Below are 16393 nucleotides of genomic sequence, written 5' to 3'. Positions count from 1 at the left end.
TGCAATTCTAGGATGTATTAACAGAAGCATACAGTCTAGATCACGTGAAGTCATTATTTCCCTCTACTCCTCTTTGGTCAGACCTCATCTGGAATATTGTGTCCAGTTTTGGGCACCACATTTTAAAAAAGACATCAACAAACTGGAGCAAGTTCAGAAAAGAGCGACCAGAATGGTGACCGGTCTGCAAACCCTGTCTTATGAGGAAAGGTTGCAGGATTTGGGAATGTTTAGTTTGCAAAAGAGAAGACTGAGAGGAGACTTAATAGCTGTCTACAAATATCTAAAGGGCTGTCACATTGTAGAAGGATCATCTTTATTCTCATTTGCACAAGGAAAGACTAGAAGCAATGGGATGAAACTGAATGGGAGGAGACACAGATTAGATATTAGAAAAAACTTTTTGACAGTTAGAGTGATCAATGTGTGGAACAGGCTGCCACGAGAAGTGGTGAGTTCTCCTTCAATGGAAGTCTTCAAACAGAGGCTGGACAGACATCTGACTGGTATGATTTAGCGAATCCTGCTTTGAGCAGGGGGTTGGACCAGATGGCCCAGGAGGTCCCTTCCAACTCTACGATTCTATGATTCTATGATTCTAAATGTGCAGAAATACCCTGCAGTAACAAATATGACAGTAATCAGCAAGTGCTGGTAAAAAGATGGCAACAAATACAGGGTATTTAGTCGATACTTTTTTTGCAAAAAAATGTATACCAAGCTACTCCACCTTGTCAAGGTAACCCTTAATGGAGCAGTCCCTATCTAATGTATTTACAACCTGAACATATGAACAGTGTCTAAATGAACAGGATTCAGACAGGCGCTTCCTAGTATGGGCACGTGGTGTAAGACAGCTCTTTATGTGCATGTCACACAAGAGAGGGGTGGGGTCTCTGAAACCATGCATAAGCAAGGAAAAAAAGGGATTCAAAACACATGTGACATGCACAAATGTGAACAAGTCGGTCAGACAGTGTTCACACCACCCACTGACTGAAACACAAAAAGAAAACACAGAATGACAAATGTGCAGAAATACCCTGCAGTAATAAATATGAAAGTAATCAGCAAGTGCTGGTAAAAAGATGGCAACAAATACAGGGTATGTAGTCGATACGTTTTTTTGCAAAAAAATGTATGCCAAGCTACTCCACCTCATCAAGGTAACCCTTAATGGAGCAGTCCCTATCTAATGTATTTAAAACCTGAACATATGAACAGTCTAAATGAACAGGATTCAGACAGGCGCTTCCTTAGGGCAGTTTCACACGTCAGTGTCTCCGGTACGCGTAGTGACAGTTTTCTCACGTACCGGGGACACTGACACAGGTAACATAGTAACATAGTAACATAGTAATTAAGGTTGAAGGGAGACTTTAAGTCCATCTAGTTCAACCCATCCTATCCTAACTTGCCCTAACATGTTGATCCAGAGGAAGGCAAAAAAAACCCATGTGGCAAACAGTAAGCTTCACATTGGGGAAAAAATTCCTTCCCGACTCCACATACGGCAATCAGACTAGCTCCCTGGATCAACGCAACACTAAAGAAACTAGTGTATATACCCTGTAATATTATACTTTTCAAGAAAGGCATCCAGTCCCTTCTTAAATTTTAGTAGGGAATCACTCATTACAACATCATATGGCAGAGAGTTCCATAGTCTCACTGCTCTTACAGTAAAGAATCCGCGTCTGTTAGTATGCTTAACACACATTCGAATGAATGTGTCTATGCAGATGTCAGCGTGTTTTCACGGACCGTGTGTCCGTGTGCAAAACACGCTGACATGTCCGTTTTTATGCAACAGCACGGATCACACGGACCCATACAAGTCAATGGGTCCGTGTAAACACGCACCGCACACGGATGCTGTCCGTGTGCGTTTTTAAAAGTCAAAGGGTTAACATTGAAAATAATTTTTCAAAAACATGGACACGGACACACGGACAGCATACGGACAGCACACGGATGGTACACACGGACATGCGGATAGCACACGGATGTCACACGGATGGCATACTTATGCACACGGACAGCTCCGGTACCGGCATTATCTGGACGTGTGAAACTTCCCTTATGCATGGTTTGAGAGACCCCACCCCTCTCTAGTGTGACATGTACATAAAGAGCTGTCTTACACCACGTGCCCATACTAGGAAGCGCCTGTCTGAATCCTGTTCATTTAGACACTGTTCATATGTTCAGGTTGTAAATACATTAGATAGGGACTGCTCCATTAAGGGTTACCTTGACGAGGTGGAGTAGCTTGGTATACATTTCTTTGCAAAAAAATGTATCGCCTACATACCCTGTATTTGTTGCCATCTTTTTACCAGCACTGGCTGATTACTGTCATATTTGTTACTGCAGGGTATTTCTGCACATTTGTCATTCTGTGTTTTCTTTTTGTGTTTCAGTCAGTGGGTGGTGTGAACACTGTCCGACCGACTTGTTCACATTTGTGCATGTCACATGTGTTTTTAATCCCTTTTTTTCCTTGCTTATGCATGGTTTGAGAGACCCCACCCCTCTCTTGAATGACATGCACATAAAGAGCTGTCTTACACCACGTGCCCATACTAGGAAGCACCTGTTTGAATCCTGTTCGTTTAGACACTGTTCATATGTTCAGGTTTTAAATACATTAGATAGGGACTGCTCCATTAAGGGTTACCTTGACGAGGTGGAGTAGCTTGGTATACATTTTTTTGCAAAAAAACGTATCGACTAAATACCCTGTATTTGTTGCCATCTTTTTACCAGCACTTGCTGATTACTGTCATATTTGTTACTGCAGGGTATTACTGCACATTTGTCATTCTGTGTTTTCTTTTTGTGTTTTCTTCTTGTGTTTCAGTCAGTGGGTGGTGTGAACACTGTCCGACCGACTTGTTCACATTTGTGCATGTCACATGTGTTTTTAATCCCTTTTTTTCCTTGCTTATGCATGGTTTGAGAGACCCCACCCCTCTCTTGTGTGACATGCACATAAAGAGCTGTCTTACACCACGTGCCCATACTAGGAAGCACCTGTTTGAATCCTGTTCGTTTAGACACTGTTCATATGTTCAGGTTTTAAATACATTAGATAGGGACTGCTCCATTAAGGGTTACCTTGACGAGGTGGAGTAGCTTGGCATACATTTTTTTGCAAAAAAATGTATCGACTAAATACCCTGTATTTGTTGCCATCTTTTTACCAGCACTTGCTGATTACTGTCATATTTGTTACTGCAGGGTATTTCTGCACATTTGTCATTCTGTGTTTTCTTTTTGTGTTTTCTTCTTGTGTTTCAGTCAGTGGGTGGTGTGAACACTGTCCGACCGACTTGTTCACATTTGTGCATGTCACATGTGTTTTTAATCCCTTTTTTTCCTTGCTTATGCATGGTTTGAGAGACCCCACCCCTCTCTTGTGTGACATGCACATAAAGAGCTGTCTTACACCACGTGCCCATACTAGGAAGCACCTGTTTGAATCCTGTTCGTTTAGACACTGTTCATATGTTCAGGTTTTAAATACATTAGATAGGGACTGCTCCATTAAGGGTTACCTTGACGAGGTGGAGTAGCTTGTATACATTTTTTTGCAAAAAAACGTATCGACTAAATACCCTGTATTTGTTGCCATCTTTTTACCAGCACTTGCTGATTACTGTCATATTTGTTACTGCAGGGTATTTCTGCACATTTGTCATTCTGTGTTTTCTTTTTGTGTTTTCTTCTTGTGTTTCAGTCAGTGGGTGGTGTGAACACTGTCCGACCGACTTGTTCACATCTGTGCATGTCACATGTGTTTTTAACTGGAGAAAGGTGTAAGATATCTGAACCTGACCATGTAAGTGTTAGGTTGTTTTCCGTGTGTAACATGATGTAACTTACCGTTCTCCTGATGGGAAAATTCATTTCCTACTATTGTACATCTGCGGAAGACCATTTTATTCTCTGTCAATGTCCCAGTTTTGTCTGAGAAGATATACTGGATTTGTCCAAGATCCTCTGTAATGTTTAATGCCCGACACTGCACTGATAAGTCAATTTCCTCATCATATAGATCAATGTCATTATGTATGAAGTAGATCTGGCCAAGTTTCACCAGCTCAATGGATACATATAAAGAAATAGGAATCAAGACCTGCAAGAAAACAAGGTTCATTTTCAGGGAAACTTCATAAGAATGGATCCTAGAGGGGTCTAAGACTTAGGAGGTTCACTATTCGAAATCAGGTGTGATACCTCAGGCCATTGGAAGAAGTGGGGATCCACTTACCTGTAGTAAGATAATCATCGTGAGGAACATGTAAAAACCAGCAAGAGCTGGTGCCGTAAAACTTCCATCAGGATTTGGAACATCAAAAAGAGGATGTATTACGAACTTTCCATACCAAATACCATGACCTAAATAAGAAATTATATATAAGCAAATAACATAATTATGATATAATAGACTCATCAGCACACTAGACTCTAGGTTATCAGTATTAAAGTCCATGATTTCACTTTCCCCTATAAAATGAAGTAGTGATGTGGAGAAAATGGGTGAATAAGTTTATGGGGCAACATATATGTCGGATGAACTATCATTTAGCTGGCAGATATCTTTTATAGGTGGTTTTGCTCTTAAAGAGGTTGGCCACTACTTTTACGTTGACGTCCTATCCTTAGGATAGGGAATAATTGTCTGATCAGCCGGGATCTGGCACTCGGCACCCCCTCCTATCAGCTGTTATCGGCGCCATCTGCAGCCGGGAATTACTTACTTGCACATCTTGGCCGTCTACTTGTAGTGGCTGTTGTGGGGAACTACACATCTGCCTCCTATTCAATTCAACAGGAGGTGGATGTGCAGTAACAAGCGCCGGCCACTACGAGTAGATGGCCAAGCTCCGCAAGTAATTCCTGCCGGCGGCTGCCACTGATAACAGCTAATCAACGGGAGTGCCGACTGCCAGACCCTGGCCGATCAGACAATGATGCCCTATCCTAAGGATAGGGCGTCAATGTAAAAGTAGTGGACAACCTCTTTAATTACACAGTATATCTCAAATTTTTTTTAGAAACCACCAATCACTTTACAGGATTGAAGGGTCACAAAGTTTGATCTGGGGCTAGAACATTACCCTACAGGGCCTTTCAATCTATTACAAAATCACATGACACAGATACATGTAATGTATTTTGATCAAAAATATATTATAATTGAAATAATAATATATTTTAAAAATTCCACAAAAATGGGAATGGACAAAGAAATGCAAATAGAAATATTAACCTATAGCTCCGATGAGGCACATGACGACGAGGATGCCAACACAGCAGAATACATTGATATTCATCCGTCTTTCCAGTTTGCTGCGCTTGTAACGTGGACCACTGTTGTTCAGCATTGCTTTGGTCTCATGCCCTTGGGGAATAAATATACAAATAGCAGGATTTTAATAAATATCTTTATATATGAATGCATTTTACAGAGCTGCTCAGCATGTAGCTGCCTGCTGTTTCTTGGCAATCAGGAAGAATCAAGGGCTTTAATTAACCATTTTGACCCAAAAGAGCAACTTTTAAGGCAAGATTTGCATGTCACACTGACAGCCAAGATTTTACTTTTTTTTTTTTAAGATGTTTTTTCTTTTTATAAGTGGCTGGAGTCTAGATTACAATATCTAATTATAACAATCCATCACAGATTCAAGACTAATGGAAATCATGTTAGAACTGATTAATGTACAGTCAATCTATATTTTAAAACCTAAAATAATTTATTTGAGAAAAAGCTGGAAACATAATATCTAAATAGAATCATATAATGTTTTATTTCATTTTTGTACAAATAACCAGATGAGTAAAACACTAGAAATGCTTACACAGTTTAAGGGGTTGTCCAGCCCCCTAAAAATATACATAAAAGGACCTCTAAAGAGTAAGCAATATAACCTACTAATATAGTGCAATTACACTAGGTGTCCTAATCATCAGGTAGCCCACACTGGTCCCAGGTTTGGCAGCTCCACAACATATCCTGTGTCAGCACATGATCAAAGCTGTTTGTCAAGGTGGCAGGTTGGCCAAAAATAAGACTGTCCCCTTCACACATGGTCACATGATGATTCGGGAAACTCTCTTGTAGAGCACAAGACCAAAAGTAGGATTGCCAATTCTGGGACTCAGGGTAGGCAAACCAGGCAATTGGATGAATTAGTGAAATCAAAGTATAATAGTAATTTATATAACTGCTGTATCTAAGGCTCAATTAGATATTTTTTCTTTTGGCTTGACAACCCCTTTAAAGAAGACAAATCCTATTTTTCCTTCTAGAGGTACAATCTGTCTGTTACGCACCTGTCCCAGATCCAGGCTTAGCTCCCCTCTCCCCGGTCTGTTAAACTCTATTGCGCTGCATGTCGGGATTTGCAGATGGCCCCAAAATGATCCCATGTGATCATCTACCTGGGCCTATACAGTAGAAGGTTCACCAAGACACGCACCTGTGTCCTGGTATTATTAAGCCTTCTTAGTCTTCTGGCATCCAATGTGCCTGCAGCCTCCATGACTTCTACCTGTTCCTAGTCTTCTGTCCGCTTGAGGTCTCCAGGACCTCTGCTACCGATTCCTAGTCTCCAGTCTGCCTGAAGTGTCCAGGACCTCATCTACTTGTCTGTTTTCTCCAGGACCTGTTATACCCGTCTACGGTAGCCAGGACCTCAGCAACCTGTCTGTGATCTCCAGGACCGGTGCTACATGTTTGTGGTCTCCAGGACCTCTGCTACCTGTTCCCAGTCTTTTGTTTTCTTGCGGTCTGCAAGACCTCTGCTGCCTGTTCCTGTGTCTCCAATCTGCCTGCAGTCTTCAGGACCTGTGCTACCTGTTTGTAACCTCCAGAACCGGTGCTACCTGTCTGTGGTTTCCAGGACCTCTGCTACCTGTCTGTGGTTTCCAGGACCTCTGCTACCTGTTCATTGTCTCCTAACTGTCTGTGATCTCCAGTGTCTCTGTTACCTGTTTCACACATGCCTCAACTGCCTGCTGCACCAACGTACATGATCCGTGTGCCCACCCGGACTTTGGGCTTTGATTATCCACCTCATCAGATGAGCCTAAGAATGACTCTCATTAGAGGCACTGAGGAATCCTTCTTCAAGTTGGTACAGCTCAATGTAAAAAAAAATTGCTTCAGAAAGGGTAGTAGCAACCCCCTTTAATTTTTTAATTTAAGAGCTTGTGAGAGATTAAACATAACAATGATTTCTAGAAATAGCGCCCCTCCTATGCATGGGTTGTGGCTGCTATTGCAGCCTACCTGCAGCTCAGCACCACTTAACTAAATGTAATAGATACAGTGAAATGGTGACAAAATGCAGAGTATTCTACAATGGCAGATACTAAACAGAGTATTATCCTATTTGACAAGCTGGAAGCATAACATTCGGTAGTCTGATTTGTCTCTGTGATGAAGTTGTTGCACATCTAAAAGAAGTATGCTTTACTCATGACATACTGTAATTATCAATTTGTCCTGAATTAGTCACCATGTTGTATGTACGGATCACAACACTAAATGAGAAATCTGTGTAATCGAAGCTTAAAGGGAGCCTGTCATCAGGATGGGTCTTGTTACATTACTGAGTCCCTCAGTCTCTGTAATAACACTACAGGGTACTAAAAGACAGAGAAAGAAGTCACCACATATGCCCCACAATTCTGTGAGCCTCCAATTTAGAAGCAAGAGGGGTCATATTGTGTATTGTCCTGTTACCGAAGCTTCAAAAATGAGAAAAGTACAGTTTGTAAGACATGTAAGTAGAACTTACACTTTAAGGCATCCTACTGGCTGACTTTTCGCAGTTAGGCAGCAGGGAACCAGCATGACATCGGCAGAGCAACCCAAAAGAGAAGCAGCTGTACTGTCAACATGATGTCAGCAGAAGCAGCAGAATCGCTGGCAGGAGCGGTCTGTAACCACTCTTAGCTAGCAGAGATCAGCAGCAGGCAGAACAGGCTAACTGCCTGTTAGTTTTTGCTCATAGTAAAAAAAAATTAAATAGTCCCAAATATCCCCTCTAAATGAAAAGAAAAAAAAAAGGATTGAAGAGATGAATATTATTTTTTTTTCTCATTCCCTGGTCTTCGCTAAATGTTTACAAATCCTGAAGAAAATCTGTGTATACCATTAATGTCTGTATAACCATCACACTTTTATTAATTAGTAAAGCTTCAGATAAAATAGCCCTTGTAAGATTGGAATGCAAGATACATTTTAAATCTAATATTTATTTTGTTCTTGTAATTGGCTGAAGCAATAATAAGGATAGGTAAGCATGCTGGAAATGATGTGACCTCCTGAGCCCTGAATGTTGAAGGAAGCAGCTGGACATTGCTGCAGCGCTTCATCAAGAGGACTAAATGTGATCATTACTGCATACGTGCTGCCCTATGCTTGATCTCTCGAACGTAGAGCCAGCTTCATTTACCGGACTCTAATTTCAGCCATGATCCATTCTCACTTGGCACTAGAAATACATTTAGCTGCTTGCCTACAGCAGGAATAAGCACTATGGACACTGATGGGAACATCGTGAAATAACGATGTAGCTTATGAATGTGTTGGAATAGAGGAGAACAAGAACATGTCTGGTTCGAAAAAACACAACCATTTGAAAATCAATACATATGTCATATGCATTAAAAAGAATGACTAGATAAGTATAAGCAAATTCTGTCTTTTCCAAAGACCTCATGATGCCAGAATGCTAAACTTATCCTCCAAAAGGTGATTGGGGCATTTGGTATGCTTCTTGACATCGGAAGCGCACAGTATGCATGGCCGGAAGCCATCTTCCAAATTTCCGGTCATGCGCAGTGTGTCTCTGAAGCCAGGTGCACGCTTCCCGGCTTCAGATGTGCACACTGTGCATGACTGGAAGCCATCTTCTAAACTTTCGGTCATGCGCAGTGGGTCTCTGAAGTTGGGAAGCGTACACCTGGCTTCTGAAACCCACTGCACATGTCCTGAAGTTTAGAAGGTGGCTTCTGGTCATGCACAGTGTGCACCTCTAAGGCCAGGAAGTGTACACCTGGCATCAGAGACGCAGTCATGCTGACGAAATAAGGGGCGCACATGCAAGAAATTTGCATGAGGGGTGATAACGCCGCTTGTGCAAACTATGTTATCACTCCCACATGGGCGTGATAACATGGAAAGAGGGCTGGCTAGTCTGGGCAACTAACATCCCATCGACTAGTCAATGCCCTCATTAACATAGCAAATGGGAGGAATATAATTTTTTTTTTAAAACCTCATATGTATAGCAAAACATTATAAGGGGCTGGTTAGACAGGGAATTTACTCATAAATAAGTGAATGTTGCTGGGTCGGAGGGCATGGGGGACCTGACAGGATCCCTTTAACGGGAATCTGACAGCTAGATTTCACTCCCCAAACTATCAGGATCCTGTCAGCGCCGGCGGGCTGCCGCGGCTGAACAGGGTAACTCGCCCAGACTACAGGAGGACCCGGGGTCTGATACTGCAGGGAAAGTTCAGACAACAGGACATGCAACACTGAAAGTAGTTTAGCAGTACAAGGACCTACGATCATGTGACCACAGGGGGCGTGGCTTAGCGTCCTGCTGCAGGATAGGGTTCTATTACAGGAATCCTGGAGCAAAGGCTAGGGAACTCAGGTCAGACAAGCAGGGGTCATACACGGGGAGGACGGTGCAGTACCAGAGAGACAAGCAGAGAATAGTCAGAACGTAAGCAATGAATCATACACAGAGATAGCAACGCAGTACAAGGGAGGCAGTCAGAGAGTAGTCAGGTCCAAGGCAAGAGAGTCATACATGGGAATAGCAGAGCAGTACAAAAGGAACAGGCAGAACTCATAACAGGGACAGAACCGGATCAAAACCAAGCAAGCATAAAATATCACAGTCACAAAGCACACCAGGGTCACACACTCGGCCAAGGGTCTAAGTATAAGCAACAAGGACTGAGCCCACAATGAGGCTATAAAAAGCCTCCCAGAATCTCAGAGTGAGGCTGTCCAGATTAACCTCTAAACTACCTGATCCCACGAACTCAGCAGATCATGACACAAACTACTTACAGTATATGTACATGTAGCTCTTCCAAAGACAAGTCCAGCAATACCTTTACATGGCCAGTCTGTTGCTCCATTACTGAGAAATCAGCGATTGAATCAATATGCAATTGAGGCTTTAAGAGTAACTGTCATGTCATTTTTTTTCAGAAATTAATAGTACGCATGATGACGGTTGGCAGTCGACAACAGAGCGGTGTCATAATACCCAGCCTATATGAGACCAGCGCTTCCCACACAAGTGACATCACTGGTCTCCTGCAGGCAGGGTATCGTGGCGCCACTCTGTTGCCGGCTGAATACTACTGAGCTAAGCCGACAACAAAGCGCACGGTTATTGTGCACAGCAAACAAATCGTTAGTGCACAGGAAGTGAAAAAAAAAAATAAAGTAGCAGTTAGATAGTATAGTTAAGGAACAATAGGTATTTTTATGCAAGTACATTAGAAAAAGCTTAGATTATGGCACTAAATAGATAGGGATTTAGAATAAAAGTCACGTTTCGATATGTCTGTGTCATTTTTGTAAGCTTGGCACATGCTGCTAACGCATTTCACTATTCTTTGATGAAAATATGTAGATATACTTTGTACTAGGATATTTTTGGAAATTTCATAATATACTTAATTCTTATTTCTTCACAAGCCTCCAATGGTGTAAATACAAGGAAGTGCTGGCTTACGGGAAGGGTGGAGCAAAGAGAAAATGTCACTAGATGACTTACTGCACCCTTACATTTCACAAGAGAAGATATTGGTATTTGAAAGGTCAAGCTGCAAGAAATAAATTGCGCACATACACATTCTTGTGGAGCTTTGGATAATTCTTAGTGCAAGTACCCATGGCACCTTTTAGATGCCATTGTACCCGCAGGATTATTTGGAGAAGAAGACGCTGGCAGTGTTTCCCCCGAAGCGTCTTCTTTGGCATCCCCCTAACCATTTACTCAGTGGTTTCGCCATTGGCAACTTAATTTTTTTAATAGTGCTTTAAAAGAGTGGGCAGCATCCAATTGAGGAATGCCTGAAGAGTGGTCAGGTCACTACTTTTAGCTTTTTCATGGCTTTTGAAGCCTGAAGTGGTTAAAAAAGTTATAGAACATATACACAGCAAGATGGTTTTACTTTGCAGGAGATATTTTAATTTTTCTTTTACATTCTTAAGTGCTTTTCAAATGTGATCCTGATCAGACCACCTAAAAGAGATACCCTAATAAAACGATTCACCATGTGGGTACATTTTTTTTTACACTTTGGATCCCTCATGTACTTATTCAAGTTTTATATCCACAATCCTAACACAAAATACTTGAAAAATAAAGTGAAAATTAAATCACCTGCATAGACCACAACGCCAATGGCTTCTTCTGTATTTCGCACAGTACATCCTCGAAGAAGGAGACTTTCTGTACCAAATCCTGTACGTTGCCCATTATTCAGATCCCTACAAACAAACAAAAATAAGTCACAAACAAGTAAAGCAGCAGTTTCTAGAATTATGGCCACATTAAAAATCCAAGTTTTGGCATTTTGAAAAGGCTCTTAAGGGGTCATGTCGAGTAACTCTACTTACCTTCTGATATAGGATTAATCTGCAGTCAAATATGGCTAAAATCATGCCTGCCTGCCTTACTGGAACAGCGGCTACAGGGAGAACATTAACTTATATTCTCCCTGCGCCTGCTCACTTCCAGTCATTGAGGAAATGCAGGGGGCAATTAGTCATTGCTCACTATATAGTGAGCGCACTGTAAACACACACACAGGCAGCACACACAAAGGCTACACACACAGGCTGCACACATACACACAGGCTGGACACACACAGGCTGCGTGCGCGCACACACACACACAGGCTGGGCACACACAGGCTGCACACACATAGGCTGCCACATACACTCACAGACACAGGCTGCACACACACAGGCTGTGCACGCAGGCTGCACACACACAGGCTGCGCACGCAGGCTGCACACACACAGGCTGCGCACACACAGGTTGCAGACACACAGGCTGCACACACGCACATGTGGCGCCCCTGAGGGTTCAGTCGCCACAGAGGTACTGCACCTCCTCCTGAGGTGTGGTACCCCACCATCCAGGTAAGGTGGAGGCACCTGACCACACTCCAACACCTGCATCCCACACAGTAGTGTAGCAAAGCACCCTTTGGTGGCTCCCTGCTTGGAACACGAAGTGTGCTGGGAGGCGGGTGAAGTTTAGTTTGCACCAAAAGAGCGGGAAGAGTTTAGGATGGAAGCAGGCTGACAGAGTCAGAGGAGGAGTGAAGATCCCCTGAGTAGGATGGATGAAGGAAGTGCTGCAGCCGACCTCAGTGACCTGGGTCCGCTGGCACAAGAAAGGGACATTGATAGAAAGCCTGACTCTCTCCATAAGAAGGAAAGGATTTGTACGGAACGTGAGGAGAAGGGAACTAAGGACTAGGGTTAGAGCAGAACCCTTCCCAAGTTCACAGCGCAAGGCCAGGGTCCGGTCCCCGAGGTTGCATGGATACTAATGGTCCTGCAGCAGACACCGGAGGAATAGAAGTTGTCACCACTTTATTTCCACACCAGACTTGGGGGCACAACAGCATCGTGAGTGAGCCGGGACTAGGTAGTAAGGAGTCCCCGAAGCAGGCTACAGCTGTCTGCCGTACAAGTAGAGTTCATAGGAACATCTGACAGGAGGAACTCCAGTGTAACTCAGTACTGTGAGTACTTCACTCTAGGCGCTAAGAGGGAGACGTTCAGAAAAGACACATGTTGGCGGAGTGTTGGAAAGGAAGACTTCATCTTGCTTGGAAGTTGGCTGAGCCACTGACCCGGAGGACGCGGCACGTATGCGGACCCTTGTACCACAACGGACTGTGAGTAAAGCTTTGGAACTACATGCCCTGGTGTCCTCCACTTATTCCTGCGTCAACCTACTCAGCACCGCTACATCTCCCGCGCCTGACACTGCACCATCTACGTGTCACCTCTCTTACACTGCCCTGGGACTACAGCCCTGCCTGTGGAGGGCTATAATATCTTTGCTGCACCACACCATCTGTCCCAGAGGATCTGTCTGCAGCGTCGGCTTAATATCTTCATTGCCGAACACCACAGGTGGCGTCACGAATCACTCAAACTTTATTCCACTACTCAACCCCTTTTACATGGGCGCCCAGGGCCACGGACCGGGTCACCGCTGCTTTGACACCTCCCTCTGAGAGACCAGCCCGGTACCGAGTACCCCACAGCCCTGGGAGGGTGAAACACACACACAGGCTGCACACACTGGCTGCACACACACACAGGCTATGCACACACACACACAGGCTGCACACACAGGTTTCACACACACACAGGTTGCACACACAGGCTTCACACACAGGCTGCGCAGGCACACACACGCGCACAGGCTGGGCACACACAGGCTGCACACACATACACAGGCTGCGCACATACACTCACAGACACAGGCTGTACACACACAGTCTGTGCACACGCACACACACACACAGGCTGCACAAACAGGTTTCCCACACACAGGCTGCTCACACACACACGCTGCACACACACACACAGGCTGCACACACACACACAGGCTGCACGCGCACACACACATACACACAGGCTGGGCACACAGGCTGCACACACACACACACACATGCGCACACATACATAGGCTGCGCACATACACTCACAGACACAGGCTGCACACACACAGGCTGCGCACACACACAGGGGCTGCACACACACACACAGGCTGCACACACACACAGGCTGCGCACACACAGGCTGCACACACACACAGGCTGCACACACACAGGCTGCACACATGCACACACAGGCTGTGCACACACAGGCTGCACACATGCACACACACACAGGCTGCACACACACAGGCTGCACACACACACACACACACACAGGCTGCACACACACATACACACAGGCTGCACACACACACAGGTTGCACAAACACACAGGCTGCACACACACACAGGCTGCACACATGCACACACACACAGGCTGCACACATGCACACACACACGCACAGGTTGCACACACACACAGGCTGCACACACAGGCTGCACACACACAGGTTGCACACACACAGGTTGCACACACACAGGCTTCACACACCCAGGCTGCACACACACACTGGCTGCACACACACACTGGCTGCACATACACACACAATCAATATGTCGGGGAGTAATTTCAGCTGCACTCCCTGTTCCATCCTTTTGTCTGGAAGCCAGTGGCCGTTGTTCCAGTTAGACAGGCAGACATGAATTTAACCTTATTTATCTACAGAATAACCCAATATCTGCTAGCAGATAACATTTCTGAACATGACTGGTTCCTTTTAAGGAAATTGAGACAAGTATCTTGCTAGTCTCTACCAACGTCAACTCCGCTAAAAATCCAGTATGAAAGAATAATATAATACTTCCAAGCAATTCACAATCTAGTGCAGCAACTGGTTTTTCTCAAAGGTGGGCACAGACAGTAAAGTGCCACTGTGCCAGACACGGGTGCTATGCTCTCCAATGTCTCAGCACAGAGTGCCCAGTATTGGAAGCCATGAACTTCATTAGCACAGTCCTTTACATGCCATCTTATAGAAGGCTGTGAGCTACTTGGAAGATGGCAGTGCGCTCTCTAAACTGCCTGGTCACTCTACAGATGCACAGGTCACATTTGCCACCTCTCTACTCCAGAAGTAAAGCAAACGAGCATATATCACACAAGTTTCTGTTGCTGAATGCTACTGCACCATCAAATCTCCCCAGGAGTAAGGAGATCTGCAATAAGTAGGGGCATGTGCCTCACAATCAGCTGAAAATTATAATTAGGGAGTCAGAAAGAGTTATTAATTTGTGAAAGTCTATAACAGACAGCACCAGAGTCTCAAAGGAATCAGTCAACAGTTTTCTGCTATGTAATCTGAGGGAAGCATGAGGCTGAGACACTGATTTTAGTTGTCACTTACTAGGCTATGTGCTGCTGTTTCAATACAATCAGTGTTTTATCAGCAGGAGATTATCACAACTGGACTAGCTGCCTTGTGCCTTCTGGTCCAACCACGCCCCCACCACTGATTAGCAGTTTACTGACAATAGGCAATGTACACAGAAGCTGCAGTTAGCTTCCTGAGCTCTTCTACGTCTACAGCAGGGAAAACTCTGATTGTGTTACAACTGATGCACCCAGTAACCTAAGTGAGACATCGCTGGAATAGGATCTCTTTCCCTACATTATGTTGCTCTCATTTGAGGTAGCAAAAACCTGTTGACAGATTCCATTTACCATAAGAACAGGACTTTGGTATATACATATTACCTTCCTAAATTCCCAGATACCCAATAATTGGTCGTAGGAGTTGGAATATCTCAGTATAAACTGCAGATATGTGATCGCACGTCTGTGCTTTATTGTATATACATGTGTATGTAGGTTTGAGCTCTCCATATATAAAGCAAGGAAAAAGCCCGGTTACAAATCCTTGCATTGATTCCTTTAATTGTTACGTTTCTGTCACTAGCCTAATTTTTTTATGCATTACTTTTAAAGTTCTTTTATTGTTTTTTTTATTGTGCATGACATTAGGTAAAAAGCAAATCAACAATTTATACCTGACATGGTGCCGAGAAAAAACAAGGAAGTTACAAAGGCTTCTAGATAAGCAATATCAATACACGTGGAATATGAACGAGCAGACATAAAAATAAAGTGACAGCTGGGAGCAGTGAGAACGGTGATGCAGCTCCTTCCTTTGTCTATTTTATTGCTAAGCGAGCAAAAGACACACCCAAGAAGAATGGATTGGAGTTTTGCATTTATAACTTTAAATTCAGAACATACATGAATTGAAAGGATACAGAGCGAGGATGCACATAAGCCTTGGGTAGTGGTCTGCTATAAGAAGGTTCTCCTGATAACACATGCACACTCAGATTTGATGAATGTGCACGTCTTTTCAAAAGGGAGAAGAGAGTAAGCCACTGCCAACGACCTCTGACAGCAGCTTTTCTCTCCTGCACGAACGAATGAATAAGAGTTAAATCCTTCTCTTTTCTAACATTATTTAACACTCTACTCACTGATATCCCCACAAGAATGGCCTCCCTTTTCCTTTTATACCCCCACCCCCTTTTACTGCCCCTCCCACTCCTTCTTGATCCAATCCCATAGCCCCCATTCAAACTTTATTTTCCTCTTTTGGCCCAATCACAGTCATGAGGGCCTCTGCCTACAAGTATGGCTCCGGCCCCTTCTGAATGGTTGCAAATCTA

General features: G+C 43.9%; 1 protein-coding gene across 3 annotated transcripts in view; it reads right to left on the bottom strand.

Moving 5' to 3' along the window:
- Positions 1–16393, bottom strand: part of ATP10B (ATPase phospholipid transporting 10B (putative)) — a 620908-nt gene that overhangs the window by 40901 nt on the left and 563614 nt on the right. For all 3 annotated transcript variants that reach the window (XM_073581014.1, XM_073581015.1, XM_073581016.1), the window contains 4 exons: positions 11442–11548; positions 5279–5410; positions 4277–4404; positions 3889–4141 (listed from right to left, as the gene is read on the bottom strand). In XM_073581014.1, the coding sequence (XP_073437115.1) occupies positions 3889–4141; positions 4277–4404; positions 5279–5410; positions 11442–11548 (620 nt within the window). The remainder of the gene's footprint in view (positions 1–3888; positions 4142–4276; positions 4405–5278; positions 5411–11441; positions 11549–16393) is intronic.

The sequence above is a fragment of the Dendrobates tinctorius genome, unplaced genomic scaffold (assembly GCF_039654945.1).
Source record: "Dendrobates tinctorius isolate UK_male_01 unplaced genomic scaffold, ASM3965494v1 ptg000067l, whole genome shotgun sequence".
Taxonomy (NCBI): Eukaryota; Metazoa; Chordata; class Amphibia; order Anura; family Dendrobatidae; genus Dendrobates; species Dendrobates tinctorius.
This window is presented reverse-complemented; position numbering and strand designations above follow the sequence as displayed.